General features: G+C 37.1%; 1 protein-coding gene across 1 annotated transcript in view; it reads left to right on the top strand.

The window, feature by feature from the left end:
- The window catches only part of PTPN13 (protein tyrosine phosphatase non-receptor type 13), a gene marked incomplete at both ends in the record, with an annotated part of 193,749 nt that overhangs the window by 91,268 nt on the left and 86,868 nt on the right, over window positions 1-15,613 (top strand). The window contains 4 exons of the mRNA XM_080697337.1: window positions 6,668-6,890; window positions 11,538-11,612; window positions 11,745-11,919; window positions 14,853-15,006. Coding sequence (XP_080553463.1) covers window positions 6,668-6,890; window positions 11,538-11,612; window positions 11,745-11,919; window positions 14,853-15,006 — 627 coding nt within the window. The remainder of the gene's footprint in view (window positions 1-6,667; window positions 6,891-11,537; window positions 11,613-11,744; window positions 11,920-14,852; window positions 15,007-15,613) is intronic.

Raw genomic sequence — 15,613 nt, 5'->3', positions numbered from 1 at the left:
AGAATCAAACTGGATTTTTAAATTTTTATTTGGTGCATTGTAATTTTATATCATATTGGGGTGCAAAGTGTCAGATTGGATTTTTAAATCCTTTCTTAATATTTTCCATTTGTCTTTTCCTTTCCTTTCCTCTACTCTTGGAGTTCTCATAAAAATTGCTGGGAGGATATAGATCAATGGTAAAGCACTTGTGTAGCATATACAAAGCCCTGGGTTCGATCCCCAGTACCACCAAAAACAAAAACAAAAAAGTCTCAATTCTATGAAAGACAAGATACTAGAATCTTTTTAAAGTCAAGATTGGCTCTAATTATTTATAGTTTGTCCTTGTTTAAAATTATATGAGATTATATATGCATGAAGCCATAGCATTAATCTGTGAGAAATTGGGCGTGGTGGCACAGGCTTGTAACCCCAGCCTTTGGGAGGCTGAGACAGAAGGATCATGCTTAGCAAACAGTTTCAGGTACTACTTAGGCTCTTTGTAACATGATGAAACTCTGTTTCAAAATAAAGAATTAAAAATAGGGCTCAGAATGCCACTCAGAGGTAGAATGCCCCTGGGTGCCATCCCCAGTACTACAATAAATAAATAAATAAATTAAATAAATAAATAAATAAATAATCTGTGAGAATAAAAAATAAAAAGACTAAAATAGGGCTGGGGGTGTAGCTTGGAGGTACAAAGCTTCTGGGTTCCATCCCCGGAACCTCAAAAAATAAAAAACTAAATGAATTAAAAAAAAAAAAAAACACTGTGAGAAGATAGTAAACTTTCATTTCTACAAGAGTACTTCTTTTGAAAGGTAGCAACCGGCTCCACCATTGAGAGTTTATTTGTGGAATAAATAATGAGATTACTACGGAGTAATCTGTTATGTAAAAAGTTAATTATGTAGCTTAAAAGAGGTTATCTTTTTTTAAAAAAGCTTGATTTGGGTTGTTTATAGTTCATTTTCTTTTTTTCTTTTGTTTGTTTGTTTGTTTTGGTGGTACTGGGGGTGGAACCCAGAGGCTTTCTACCTCCAGGCTATACTCCCAGACCCATTTTATATCTTATTTGAAAACAGGGTCTCACTAAGTTGCTGAGAGCCTCACTAAGTAGCTGAGGCTGGCTTCGAACCCGTGCGATCCTCCTGTCTCAGCCTCCCAAGCGCGGGGATTACAAGCGTGCACCACCACACCCGGCTTAGTTCATTTTCATACTGAAATACTTGATAAATTTCTTTAAGGTGTGAGTATTATTTGTGCTAGGCTTAGGATAGTAGTATTATAGCCATCTATTGATTTGCTTTATAAGAGATGTCATTAGTGAATATGTTGATATATTTGATTGTCATGTTTACACAGGTTCCTTACAGGAATAAGTGATGTCATTAATGCTAGGTTAATTTCAAATTTATAATAAGATATTAGAGAACCAAATGTTGCTATAGGATATTCTCCAAAATTATGAAAATCCCTTTGAACTTGAGTTCCACCAAATACAAGAGAACCATTTGAAAATTAACAAAAACTTGTCCCCTCACTAATTACTTCTTCCAGACACTGTATCATATCTACAAACTATTAATAGACCAGGTAATCCTAGCCATATGATTAAAGCAATTTGTGCATGGTTTAGAGTTCAAGTGATTGTCTACCACACTAAATTCAAACCTTAATTGATTTTTCAATTTTGATTAAATTTAGTTTTTCTTTTGTTTCTGGTCCCTTTTAAAATAGTCTTTATTATTTTGTATTTAATTAAGGAAAACTCTAATAAGCATCCATATATTTAAAGCAATGTTATATTTGCATTTTAAAATATGATTACCCCATTTTGATTTTTTTTTTTTTTTTTTTTTTTGCGGGTCTGGGGATGGAAACCAGGGGCATTCAACCTCTGAGCTACATCCTTTGCCCTATTTTTTATTCTTTATTTTGAAACAGGGTCTCACTAAGTTGCAGAGGGCTTCACTAAGTAGCTGAGGTCATCCATGGACCGCAATCCTCCGGTCTCAGCCTCTGAATGCTGGGATTACAAGCCTGTGCCACCACACCCGGCCATTTTGACAATTTTTAACAAGAAATAGAAAACAAAGATCTGTACTTGATATTATACTTGGGGGGGAGGATTACTGGGGATTGAACCCAGAGCCTTGTAGTGCTAGGCAAGCACTCTACCACTGAGCTATACCCCAGCCCTTTTATTTTTGTATTGAGACAGGGTCTTGCTAAGTTGCCCAGGCTGGCCTAAAACTTGCAATCTTCCTTCTTTAGCCTTGCATACAGGTAGGATTACATGTGTGTACCACCTTGCCTACTGATACTGTGCATAGGGGGGATATATTGCAGATGGAACCTAGGGGCATTCCTCCCCAAGCCACACCCCCAGCCCTTTTTGTTTTTTATTTTAAAACAGAGTCTCACTAACTACTCAGAGTGGCCTCAAACCTGCATTCCTTGCATCTCAGCCTCCCAAGTACTGTGATTACAGGGGTGCCCCATAACACCTGGCTACTACACATTTTCTTAATAAAGCAAAAACATAATGAGGATGGTCAGCAATAGGAAGCCAATATTGAACAGCACTAAGCTCAGTGTTGAATTGAGGGGGAATTTTTTAGAACCCATTTCTCTCTATATATGTGATTTAGAGAAGGAGTAGAGATAACAACTGAAAGAAGTATCGATATTATATGTTAACAATGCTTTAGTTTATTAAAGAAATATTTCTTCAAAACAAAAATTAAATCATTTTGTGAGCTTTATTTCTTTTCTTTTTTTTTTCTTTTTGTTTTTTCTTTTTTTTTTCTTTTTTTTTTTTTTTTTTTGGTGGTACTGGGGTTCCTGGAAGCCCTTCTACCTCCGAGCTACACTCCCAGACCTATTTTTATATTTTTGAAACAGTGTCTCTTATTACGCCAGCGCCCCTGGCTTTGAACCTGCACAATCCTCCTGTCTCCGCCTCCCAAGCGCGGGGATTACAAGCGTGCACCACCACGCCCGGCTTTATTTCATTTTTTAATAAAGCAACTCAAAACTATGAGTCATAATTTCGACTATTTCCAGATTTTATTTAAGGCAACATTAACATTAAGGTCACCTTAGTTTGTCAAGTCCATTTTTTTAGGATAAGCCATCTTTTGTTTCATGATTCGTGGAAGAAACTCACGTGTTCATAACATCTGAGTTAGATGCAGGTACTGGTGAAGGAAAACTCTCTAGAAAAAGTGTATGGGTAGGTGTGCATATGTGTTGCCTCATGTCAGTCACTAATTCTCTTTCTTTTATCTAGTTCCATCCTTTTTCTACCCTCAGAAGTGCATGTTAACTAAAATAGTGTCTAAGTTCCTTATGCAATTTCTGAACTGTACAAAGGTTTCTGATAATATCCTCAACATGCTGGTGCACAATCAGGAGCTCCTGTTTTGTTCTTAGGTCACATACTTGTGAGATCTATAAACAATACTGTATTTATACATGTTGCATGTTTCCGTATTTAAAAATTCCATTCCCTTTAGCTAGAATGAAATGGCAGAACAAATCCAGACAGCACTATTGATTTCTATCACAGGGGTGGGGGAGATTAGCAGGAAATTATGAGTCAGATGAAACAGAATGAGTAATTGTTGATTCTGAGCTATCAAAAGTGTCTTTCAGTTACCCAAAAGAATATTCAAAGCTGTTTCCAAAGAGCATCTCCAAGTCTTTATGTGTTAACTTTTGAAGTGCAGTTTATATATAGTACATTACCTCTGCTTCTGTGACAATCTACTTATTGAGGTGACCTTTAACTGACTTCAAACAGCCGATTTATTCACTCTCCAGTGATACAGATTTTCTGAACTTTTGGTTTTTTTTCGTATCAGATATTTCAGTTTTAGCTGGTTATGGTGGTATACAACCGTCAATCCCAGTACTTAGAAATCTGAGGCAAGAGAATTTCAGGTTTGAGGCCAGCCTCAGCTACTTAGCTAACTCTCAACAACCCGGAGAGACTGTTTCAAAACAAAAAATTTAAAAGAGCCAGAGGTGTACTCAGAGGTAAAATACCTCTGGGTTCAATGGGATACAAAAAATAAAATAAAATAAATCAGTGTTCAGTCTTTATAGAAACTTCTACTAAGTATTGTATTGAAAGAAAAAATGATAATCATTTTTGCTGTGAATAGCTCTGGTGTAAAATAACTTAAGGGAAAAGAACAATATATTTGAGAAAAATACCACATTTGAGTTAATATGTATGGATTAAGTCTAATTATTATCTTTGACCCCTCAAAAAAGGGTAAGCCATAAGATTATATTCAGTCATTTACTGAACTTAAATTTTTAGCACACCCTACATACTGTGTACTTTTAGTCACTAGAGAAAGAGTTAAAAACAACACAGAAAAACTCCCTTGAGAGATTCTAGAGATGAAAGAGAGCTGCTAAACCTTAACTCTCAAGTAATAAAGTGTCAGCTAATGATAATACTCTGAAGAAACAAATGGAATAGAGCGGGATGTGATGTTCAAATTCTATTTGGATCAGAAAATGACTCTCTCAAGGGGAGACTTTGAATAGACAACTGATTAAAGTGAGAGAGTGATCCCCACAAATATCAGCAGGAAAAAATGTTCCAGATAAAAAGAACTGGGCTGGGCATGGTGGCGAACACTTGTAATTCCAGCTCGTGGGAGGCTGAGAGACAGGTGGATCACACAGGTTCGAAGGCAGCCTCAGCTACTGAGTGAGGCTCTCCGCCTCTGGGTTCCATCCCCAGTACCACAAAAGAAAGGAAGGGAAGGGAAGGGAAGGGAAGGGAAGGGAAGGGAAGGGAAGGGAAGGGAAGGGAAGGGAAGGGAAGAAGGAAGGAAGGAAGGAAGGAAGGAAGGAAGGAAGGAAGGATAGATGAATGAATCAGTCATCAGGCAGTGCTGTGGGTGCAGTGAAATCAGTTGTCCTGCTTCCTTGAGCATTGAAGTTGCATGGAAAGGAAAGATATTAATGTTGGACCTTAGAATCCAGGTGACATATGAGCAAGAGAAAGGTAACAGCTGGAAAGAAAGTGGTGGGAACAGTGAGTTTAAATTATTGAAAGAGTCAGTGATTTATCTGAAGAAGGATATTAGATGGAGTAAGCTAGAAAATAAAAAAAGATTACATACACTGTGGGAGAATGGAAATCGGAAATTGGAGGTGGGAAGATTGTTGTTGATAGCCAGCCAGCATGACCATGGGAATAGGTTGCAGGCTGAGGAGGGAGGAGGCCCAAATGTTGGAAGACTTCTATATCTGTATCACCACCATGAATAATGATAGGAGCAGAGGTTGAGAATAAGATTGAGTCAGGCACTTATTTCATTGATTAATAAGGGGACAGTGGCCAGCAGGAAAATAAATGTCTAGAACGAAGTAGAGTAGTAGATGTTATGATCCCATCCCATGTGTTTGAAGAGAGCTGGGAATTATTGAAGGAGGCATCAACATGGTCTGGAAGGTAAAATAACAATTAGGGAGCTCAGAGGTATATGCCTATCAGAATAAAACAATCTCTGCTTTATAGAACTATAGGGGACGCAGTCTTGAGAGGATACTGGGAGGTTCAGAGATGAGGGGAAGGATATAGACTTACCCAACAATACAGCATTATAGCAATACTATTAAAGTACATCTGAATGAGATTGTCTTCTATAAGTCTGTTTTTACCCACAGAACACTCTGACACCAAATATATAATTTTTTTTCACATCAATCACCAATTCTTTGTCTGGACACTGACTGAGTGTCCTACAAATTTAATTCAGCTTCAACACTAAATACCTGAAGTTAGGATCAGATCCTATAAGTAAATGGCTCCCACAGTACCCCCACCACCACTAGAGTCAGGTGCCATTTACAAGTCCTGCCAGGCTTCCTGAAGTTCTGACCACCAGCTATAGATCAGGGGTCCCACAGCCCTCGCCTCAGATTTGATAATTTGCTAGAATGGCTTAGGGGCTTTTATGGAAGTTTAATTACATAGGAGGCATGACTGGTGATTAACTCCATCTCTAGTCCTTCCTTCCCAAAAGGCTGGTGAAGGCTGGGGCTGAAAGTTCTAGGCTTCTAATTAAGAATTGGTCTTTCTGGAAACCAGCCTCCCACCTGAAGCTAAATAGGGTCCCACCAAGGATTTCTTTATTTAAAGAGGCTTCTGTTACCCAGGAAATCCCAAGGAATTTAGGAGCTCTGCATTAGGGATAAAAGACATACCTATCACCCTGGAAATTATAAGGACTTTAGAAGGTCCATGACAAGAACTAGGCTCAAAGACCAAATATTAGAAGAAAAGATTTTTTGATAATTCCATCCTTCAAAAACTTCTAAGGGATTTAGGAGCACTTGGGAACCAGATCCTTTCTTCCTTTCTCCATTCATGTACACACGCACACACACACACACACACACTCTCTCTCTCTCTCTCTCTCTCTCTCTCTCTCTCTTTCAAATATATATATATATGTCTGTATACACACACACACACACACACATCCATATATCTTATTAAGCTACACTTTGTAATGCAAAGAATCTTCTAAGATGAAAAAAAATACAATTTGGTTACACTCTTCGTACTTTGCTGAACATGATACTTTTTCATTAGCCTTAAAATAACTGTTTCCTTCCCAATCATTACTTTCTCCTCTTTTCTATATAGCAGACAATATGAAACACCTCTTGAAGGCAACTTAATTAATCAAGAGATCATGCTAAAACGGCAAGAAGAAGAAATGATTCAGCTGCAAGCCAGAATGGCCCTTAGACAATCTCGGCTGAGCCTGTACCCAGGAGACACAATCAAAGCTTCCATGCTTGACATCACCAGAGATCCATTGAGAGAAATTGCCCTGGAAACAGCCATGACCCAGAGAAAACTGAGGGTAAGTTGAATCTCAGGTTATTACATTGAAACTTACTCTCAGGGAACTTAAGCAAAATACTTTTAAAAATTGCTCTAGGTGCCGGATGTGGTGACACACACTTGTAATTCAGCATTTAGGAGGCTGAAACAGGAGGATCACTATTCGTGAATAGCCTCAGCTACTTAGTGAGCCCCTTTGCAACTCAGTGAGACTCTGTTTCAAAATAAGAATTAAAATATGGCTGGGGGTATAGCTCAAAGGTAGAATGCCCCTGGGACCTATCCCCAGTACTGGGGAAAAAAAAAATGTTATAGGTATCCTAAAGTTGCATGTTGATGAAAATGAAATTTCAGGTGAGTTTCTATTGGAATTACTAATTTGGAGACTAATTCTCTTTTTAATCAAAAGAAGACTGCATTAGCTCTAAACATCTTATCTTTATATACTACTAAAAGAGGAAAGAACAAGTTTGCATTTATTATCTTGTATGTGAATTTTTAATGTATATGTTCTTCTATTTGAATTTTTCTATAATGTGATTTTAAATATATTTTTATGACCATAAGCTCAAAATGAACATGGTCTTCTTTCTCGTATAAAACACCATGGATATTTTACAACTTGTGTAATACTGCTAGTGCTATGAAGTACTCCATTATGTGTTGTAAGATGTGCTATAATTTCTTTCATCCCTTTCCAATTTTGGGATATTTAAAATGGTTCTAATTTACCATTGCTATTTCTAATTTAAAGCCACACTCTAACATTCCTATAGTTAAGTCTGTAACTTTCTTTAAATAGAATAGTCAAGTCAAAGACATCTTTTTTTTTTGGGTGGTGGTACTGGGGTTCATGGAAGCCCTTCTACCTCCAGGCTGCACTCCCAGACCTATTTTATACTTTTTATTTGGAAACAGGGTCTCTTAAGCCAGTATGGCTGGCTTCAAACCTGCACAATCCTCCTGTCTCTGCCTCCCAAGAGCGGAGCTTACAAGCGTGCACCACCACGCCCGGCAAAGACATCTTTATTGGTACATTTTAATTCATAAATGTTCATAACATTATTTGATCTTTTTCTTTCATACATATTTTAAGACATTTGCTACAGTATTTATTGCTCTTCAAAAACCTTTGTACCAGTTTCTTTTCATGATCATGTCTGTTTTACCATGTCCTTATCTACTCTGGATTTTATCACCCTCCAATTTGATAAGTGAAGCAATACCTCATTTGTGAGCTACTTTAAAAAGTATAACTTGTCAAACTGGGCATGGTGGTGCTCACCTGTAATCCCAATACTTGGGAGGGTGAGACAGGAAGATCATACATTTGAAGCCAGCCTCAGCAACATAGTGAGGCTCTTAGTAACCTAGTGAAACCCTGTTTTCAAATAAAAATAAAATAGGGATGGGAGTATAGCTAAGAGATAGAATGCCCCTGAGTTAAATTTCCAACACCACAAAATAATAATAACAAAAACAACTTTTGTTTAGTTTTTTTGTTTGTTTGTTTGTTTGTTTGTTTGTGGGGTTTTTTTTTCAGTACTAAGGGTGAAACCCAGGGGCATTCTACCTCTGAGATACACTCCCAGCTCTATTTTTATTCTTTTTTTAAAAAACAGGGTCTCACTGAGTTGCAGAGGGCCTCACTAAGTAGATGAGGCTGTCCTTGAACTGCAATCCTCCTGTTTTAGCCTCCCGAATTCTGGGATTACAAGTGTGCCACTACACCCGGCTTAAATGACAACTTTTAAAAACAAAATAAATTTTAGTAAAGATGATATAATTGATGATGAATTTTTTCTTAGTTTCTCGCTAAGAAAGTATATGAACCTATTTTGCTTTTTTGTTGTTATTGTTGATTACTTCAAATAATATTATCATTTAAGTTGATAGAATTTAAATTTTATTATAGTATTCTAAAAAAACAGTATTGCTAGTAAAATTACATTGAACTATAAATTGGAAGATTTGAATTATATTCTTTATGATGTTGTTATATGACTTTAGGTAAAATTTTAAACTTTTGTGCCTCATTGCCCTAATTATTTAGGGCTTTTGTTTTATTTTTTGCAGCTCTGTGAACCGAATCCAAGGCCTTACACATGCTACGACATGCCCTACATTCTAGCCCCAGTCCTGATTTTTAGCTGTGGAATTGGGTTGTAATTTATAAGACATTGCCTAACATGACAATTTATTTTATGATAAGAGGAAGAAGCACAATAAGGTTTTACCAATTTATCTTAACATATGTCAAAGTTAGACACTAAGCAGGATGTCTCACAAAATAAATGTGGGCTTCCAGTATGATAACCCATTAAGCTGCATAAGGAGCACACACATACACACACCTTTCTAAACCATAGTTTCAGGGAGCTGTTCTAAAGCTTTGGCTTATTAGCAAGTCATAAATTATATATTATACCTCTATAGTGTGCCACTATTATGTATTATCTCACTAAAAACCTGGGTTTCCTTTTTTAGACCATCAATTTTTCACTATTTTTTTCTCTCTACCACATAGTACTAAGGATCAATTTCAGGGGCATTCTAACACTGAGCTATATCCCCAGACCTTTTTATTTTTAATTTTGAGATAGGGTCTTGCTAAATTGTCCAAGCTGGCCTTGAACCTGCAATCTTTCTGTTTTAGCCTCCCAAGTACTGGGATTACAGGTTGTGCATCATCACACCCAACATTTCTCATTATTTGGAAGCAAACACATCTTTACCAAAGTTATGATACATCAGTGACCAGACCATTTGAATTACTTACTGATCATTAAAGGACCACAAAGTATTACTTCTCTGAAAAGAACAAGTTTTTTTTTTTTTTGAGACTAAAAATCAGTATGTGGAGGAACAATTTAATAATCTAATAGTTCGATAAATTTGATTCACAAAGAATTAATATTCTTTAACAAAACATATATTAATTTTTTTTCAAGCTGGACATGGTAGCACATGCTTGTAATTACATTACTTGGGAGGAGGCTGAGTCAGGAGAATCACAGATTTACAGCCCACCTCAGCAACTTAGTGAGACCCTGTTTCAAAATAAAAGAACTAAATAGGGCTGGGGGTGTAAGGCTGAGGTAGAATGCTTCTGGATTCAATCCCCAGTGCCATACACACAAAGAAAATTTCCATTCACCTTCTGGTGCAGATACATTTTAACTTGCTAATAGCCTTTGCCCTAGTTAATCTTTATCAGATTCTGTGTTTCTCATAGCAGACCAGTTTCATTTGTTCTACTCAATTTCTATACTTGTTTAAAATGTGCCTAACTGGTTCACTGACTCTCAACGAAACCTTCACGTTAAACTTTTACTAAAGTGGTATCTGTCACGTTCTGCACTTGGTTAAATGGATAGAATTCCCACACCAAACAACTAAATGAACTGTATAACCAAATGCAAAGAGGAAGCCAAGAAAAGCAAAATTCCAGTAACCTCCAAGAGTTCAAGCCCACATACATGCACATAGAAATTGCCTGTTTTCCCCACCTGAGATTAGTCCTGCTCTCCTCCTTTTTGAAGTCTGTTCTTAGCTCTGCCCTCACCCTCAGTCTAAATCAGTTTGGGTTATCCTTGAAACCAGCACTCCAGTCTTGGGCAGAATCTCTGAATATATGTGGGAAGGGGAAAGGGTGGCTGGAGAGGCAGCGACTGCAGAGTGTGGACTCCACTCTCTCCAGCCCTTGAGTCCCCCTGTTTCCTGAGAGATTCTCCTGTTAGGTGAGAGGGGCATCAAGGAAGGTCAGAGACTGTGTGGTATCTATATTGTCTCTAGTTATCAGTATGGAAAACAAAATAGTGCAGCATCACAGGGTTCCAAGGACCTGCTTAAGACAAATGAGTCTATTGGTCAGCCACTAAGTGGATGTCCTTGACTATAACCCATTCCAGACTGAGTAGCTCTCTCTTTAGAACAATGAGGTCTGCTCACTCACTTTACATTAGGAATATGAAGCTGATGCTTTACAGGAGCTTGACAACTATATTGCTTCAGTAAGCAAGATTACTTATTTTGCATTCTATTTTCATTATTTTATTTATGTATATTTAAATTTGTGATGTTGAAGATGAACCCTAAGGTCTAGTACATTATATGAATGTACTCTTATCATTGAGCTACATCCTTAGTGCACAATTACTTTTTTAATAATCTGATTCTTTCTGGAGTTTAAACAATGCAGACCAGTAAAATAATAAGCCTGTATGGCCAGGGGTGGTGGCGCATACCTGTAATTGGGAGGCTGAGATAGGAGAGTCACATGTTTGAGGCCAGCCTCAGCAGTTTGAAAATAAAAATAAAAAGAGTTGGGGCTGTAGCTTAGAGGTAGAAATGTCCCTGGGTTCAATCTCAAGTACCAAATTAAAAAGAAAAAAAAGAATAAAATTGGATATTATATTTTATATCTCTGATAGAAAACAAAAATGAGAAAAAGCTTCTGTTTAAACTTGGTATAAGAAGATGTGTTTCATTCATGTTCTTTGGCAAATTCTAGTGTACTTCATTGAGAAGTTCTATATTTACTTTTTATTATCTAGTTCTGACCTGGTGGCTTTTATGTAATTCACTATTTTTACATTATTTTTCTTTCAAGGAAAGAGCTAGAGTAAATGGTAAAAACTATTGATTTTACTTATGTGATTTACAGAATTTCTTTGGCCCTGAGTTTGTGAAAATGACGATTGAACCTTTTATATCTTTGGATTTACCGCGGTCTATCCTTGTAAGTAATAAAACCAGTTCATGTCCCTCTTAGAAAATAATCTATAATTTTGTTTTTAAAACTCAGTTTAAAAAAAACAGTTTAAATACTCATAATACTTATTTTAATAAATGCCTATCTTTTCTGTTGTAGACCAAGAAAGGGAAGAATGAGGATAATCGAAGAAAAGTAAATGTAATGCTTCTCAGTGGACAGAGACTGGAACTGACCTGTGATACCAAAACCATATGTAAAGATGTGTTTGACATGGTTGTGGCCCACATTGGCTTAGTGGAGCATCATTTGTTTGCTTTAGCTGCACTCAAAGGTACCAAGACATTTTAAATTTAGAGAACAGAACGGAAACTTGGTAACAGACTGATTTCCTATATCTAGTACCATGCTCAAATTAATTTAGGGAAATATTAGCTTAATGAACAAGTCAGTATCAAAAAGTAGAAATGAGTTAGGAACACTTTTTCTTCTGACTTTGTTCATCATTTCATTAACTGTGTTTGTTAGGAACCTTCTGTGTCTGACTGGAGATATTTTATATCATTATATAGAAATAGTTTGGGGATTTTTGTTTGTTTTTGAGTCGGGGTCTGGTTGTGATGATCTGGGCAGATCTGAAACTCCTGAGCTCACACGTTCCTCCTGTCTTAGCTTCCTGAGGAGCCAGAACAACAGACATATGTCACCATGCCCAGCTAAAAATAAAATATATTTTTATTATTACATTTGAGGGATATTATATATATTATTTGCATATATATGTCTGTGTATACAAACATATAAATATACACATACCTTTTATATAAAATTTATTTTTATATATTATTTATTTATTTATTTGCGGTACTGGGGGTGGAACCCAGGGGCATTCTATCTCAGAGCTACACCGCCAGCCCTATTGTGTGTGTGTGTGTGTGTGTGTGTGTGTGTGTGTGTGTGTGTGTGGTACTGGGGTGGAACCCAGGGGCTTTTCTACCTCCGGGCCATACTCCCAGACCTATTTTATACTTTATTTGGAAATGGGGTCTCACTAAGTTGCTGAGAGCCTCACTAAGTAGCTGAGGCTGGCTTCAAACCTATGCGATCCTCCTGTCTCAGCCTCCCAAGCGCTGAGATTACAGGCGTGCGCCACCACACCCGGCTTATTCTTTATTTTGAAAGAGGGTCTCACTGAGTTGCTGAGAGCCTCACTAAATAGCTGAGGCTGGCCCTGAAGAAAACTTTATTTTGTATATACTTTAGAAATTTATATCCTATTACTGATCTGAATATATAGCAGGACCCTCTTATTTAGCCTAATATTCTAAAACAAAACAGTGCCCTTTTTTTATTGTTCCTAGTTGATAACTAAAATGTAGTCATTTCTCTATCTCTCTTGTTTTTTTTTTCTTTTCTTACTCTTCTGTGTGTAGTGGGGATGGAACCCCAGGAGCATTCTACTTCTAAGATATACCCCCAGCCCTATTTCATTCTTTTATTTTGAAACAGGGTCTAAGTTGCGAAGGGCCTGAGTAGCTGAGGCTGGCTGTGAACCTTTGATGTCAGCCTCCCAAGTACTGGGATTTCAAGAGTGCACCAACCACACCCAGGATTTCACAAATCTTTTAAACATTATATCTACTGAATGTAATGAAATACATAACTATATGAAGCAATTTCAGTAAATGTTTCTTCTTATCAATTGGTATTGTCATAACAATAAGAAGCTCTTTGGAACTGATCTTTTTAAATAATTCGTTATATTTATAAATTACTTTTTTTTTTTTTTTTTTTTGGTGGGGATGGAAACCTTTTACCTCTGGGCTACACTCCCAGACCTATTTTTTATTTTTTATTTGGAAATAGGGTCTCTTAAGCCAGCGAGGCTGGCTTCGAATTTGCGTGATCCTCCTGCCTCTGCCTCCCAAGAGCTGGGATTACAAGCGTGCGCCACCACTCCCGGCTTAGTTAAAGATTTCTTATTTCTCAGAATAAGAAAAATAGAAAGCGTAGACAACAAAGTAATATAAATGACAATCATTTATGGGGCAAATGATCCTAAAACTCTACAAAATCATAATAATGGCCAAGCATGTGGTGTATGCCGTAATCCTAGAACTTGGGAGGTGAAACAGGAGGATCACAGGTTCATGGCCAGCTTCCATAACTGAATGAGATTTTGTTCCAAAATAAAAAATAAAATAGGTCTGATAGTTCAGAGGTAGAATGCCCTGTGTTCCATCCTTAGTAACACACACACACACACGCTCTTTTAAAAAAAAATTATTTCCATATATTTTGCTGAGTACTTGTGCCTTAAAAATGAATAACTCAAAGCCAGGTATGGTGGTGTACACTTGTAATTCCAGTACTTTGGAGGCTGAGATAGGAGGATCACAGATTTGGGGTCAGCCTCAGCTACTTAGTGAGGTCCTCTGCAACTTTGGGAGGCCCTGTTTCAAAAATAAAGAATAAAATATAGGGCTAAGGGTGTAGCTCGGAGGTAGAATGCCTTGGGTTCAATAACCAGGACCACACACACAAAAAAAGAATAACTCATTTCGTTATTTATTATCCAATAAATATACAGTTAGTACCCTCTCATGTTCTATTACCTTACTAATTAGTCTTAGTCTTTAGACTAATTATATAATACCATCTACATGAAGATATTTATAATATAGCTAATTTCTTACACATCTGTATAAATCAGATTTTATTGAAAATCCTTTAGTTAGATTGAATAATAGGTAAATGATGACATTAAAAATAAAAAGAAGGTGATTTTCTTCCTCTTGCATTTCAGCTGATAGCTCAGTATTGACAAATAATAGCTAGTATTTGTTGGGGGAGTATGATGATTTACCAAATGTTTTATATTCATTGTTTCATTTGATACTTAAGACAACTCTGTAAGGCAGAAACTGGCATTATCCTTATCTTATGAATAGGAAAATTGATGGTCAGAAAGGAATGATAATTTATTCAGTGTCATACAGATAGTATATGATATGACCAAGATTTGAATTCCTGTCGGCCGTTAGAACCCTCATTTTTAAATGTATGAACCACATTGCCTCCATCCATGTGTGTAGCAAAAAGTGCTCCCTGCCAGGCTTCACAGCAGTCTCATTTTATTCTCATCTGAGACTGTTTAGTGACAATCAGACCAATAAAATAAAGAATAAAGGGAGACCAATAAAATAAAGAATAAAGGGGAAACTTTTCTTCTTATTTTATCTGAATGTTTTTCTCATTCTGTTTTAGATAATGAATATTTCTTTGTTGATCCTGAATTAAAATTAACCAAAGTAGCCCCAGAAGGATGGAAAGAAGAACCAAAGAAAAAAAGCAAAGCCACTGTTAATTTTATTTTGTTTTTCCGAATAAAATTTTTCATGGATGATGTTAGTCTAATCCAGTGAGTACACGAGTTTCTCTTTGGCTCTTTTTGGCCCCTGCTCTTTTGACTCAGCAGTATCAGTATCAGCTTACTGATATTGAATTACTTGATTCTGATCAATGATAATTCTTCTTTATTGTATAAGAAATACAGTAGCCCACCCCTTTTCCATGATTTCATTTTCACAAAATCAGTTACCCAAGGTCAACCATGGTCAGAAAGTATTAAGTGAAAAATTCCAGAAACAAACATAAAATATGCTTTAACTTGCCTATAGTTCTGAATGGCATGATAAAATCTTATGCCCTCTCTCTGCCCTCCCCCTGCCGGCGCACCAATGCTGCAGGCACTGCCTGCCTATTGGTCACTTGGCAGCACCTTGCTATCAGATCAGCTGTGTGGCATGGCAGTGCCACTGCACCAGTAGCCTTATTTAATAGTGGCTCCAAAGCAGAAGAGATATGCCAGAGAGAGGATGGAAAGTGCTTCCTTTTAACTAAAGATTAGCCGGGCGTGGTGGCGCATGCTTGTAATCCCCCGTGCTTCGGAGGCGGAAACAGGAGGACTGCGCAGCTTCGAAGCCAGCCCAGCCGCGCTGGCTTAAGAGACCCTGTTTCCAAAAAAA

Source organism: Muscardinus avellanarius (assembly GCF_963383645.1).
Source record: "Muscardinus avellanarius genome assembly, chromosome: 6".
Taxonomy (NCBI): domain Eukaryota; kingdom Metazoa; phylum Chordata; class Mammalia; order Rodentia; family Gliridae; genus Muscardinus; species Muscardinus avellanarius.
This window is presented reverse-complemented; position numbering and strand designations above follow the sequence as displayed.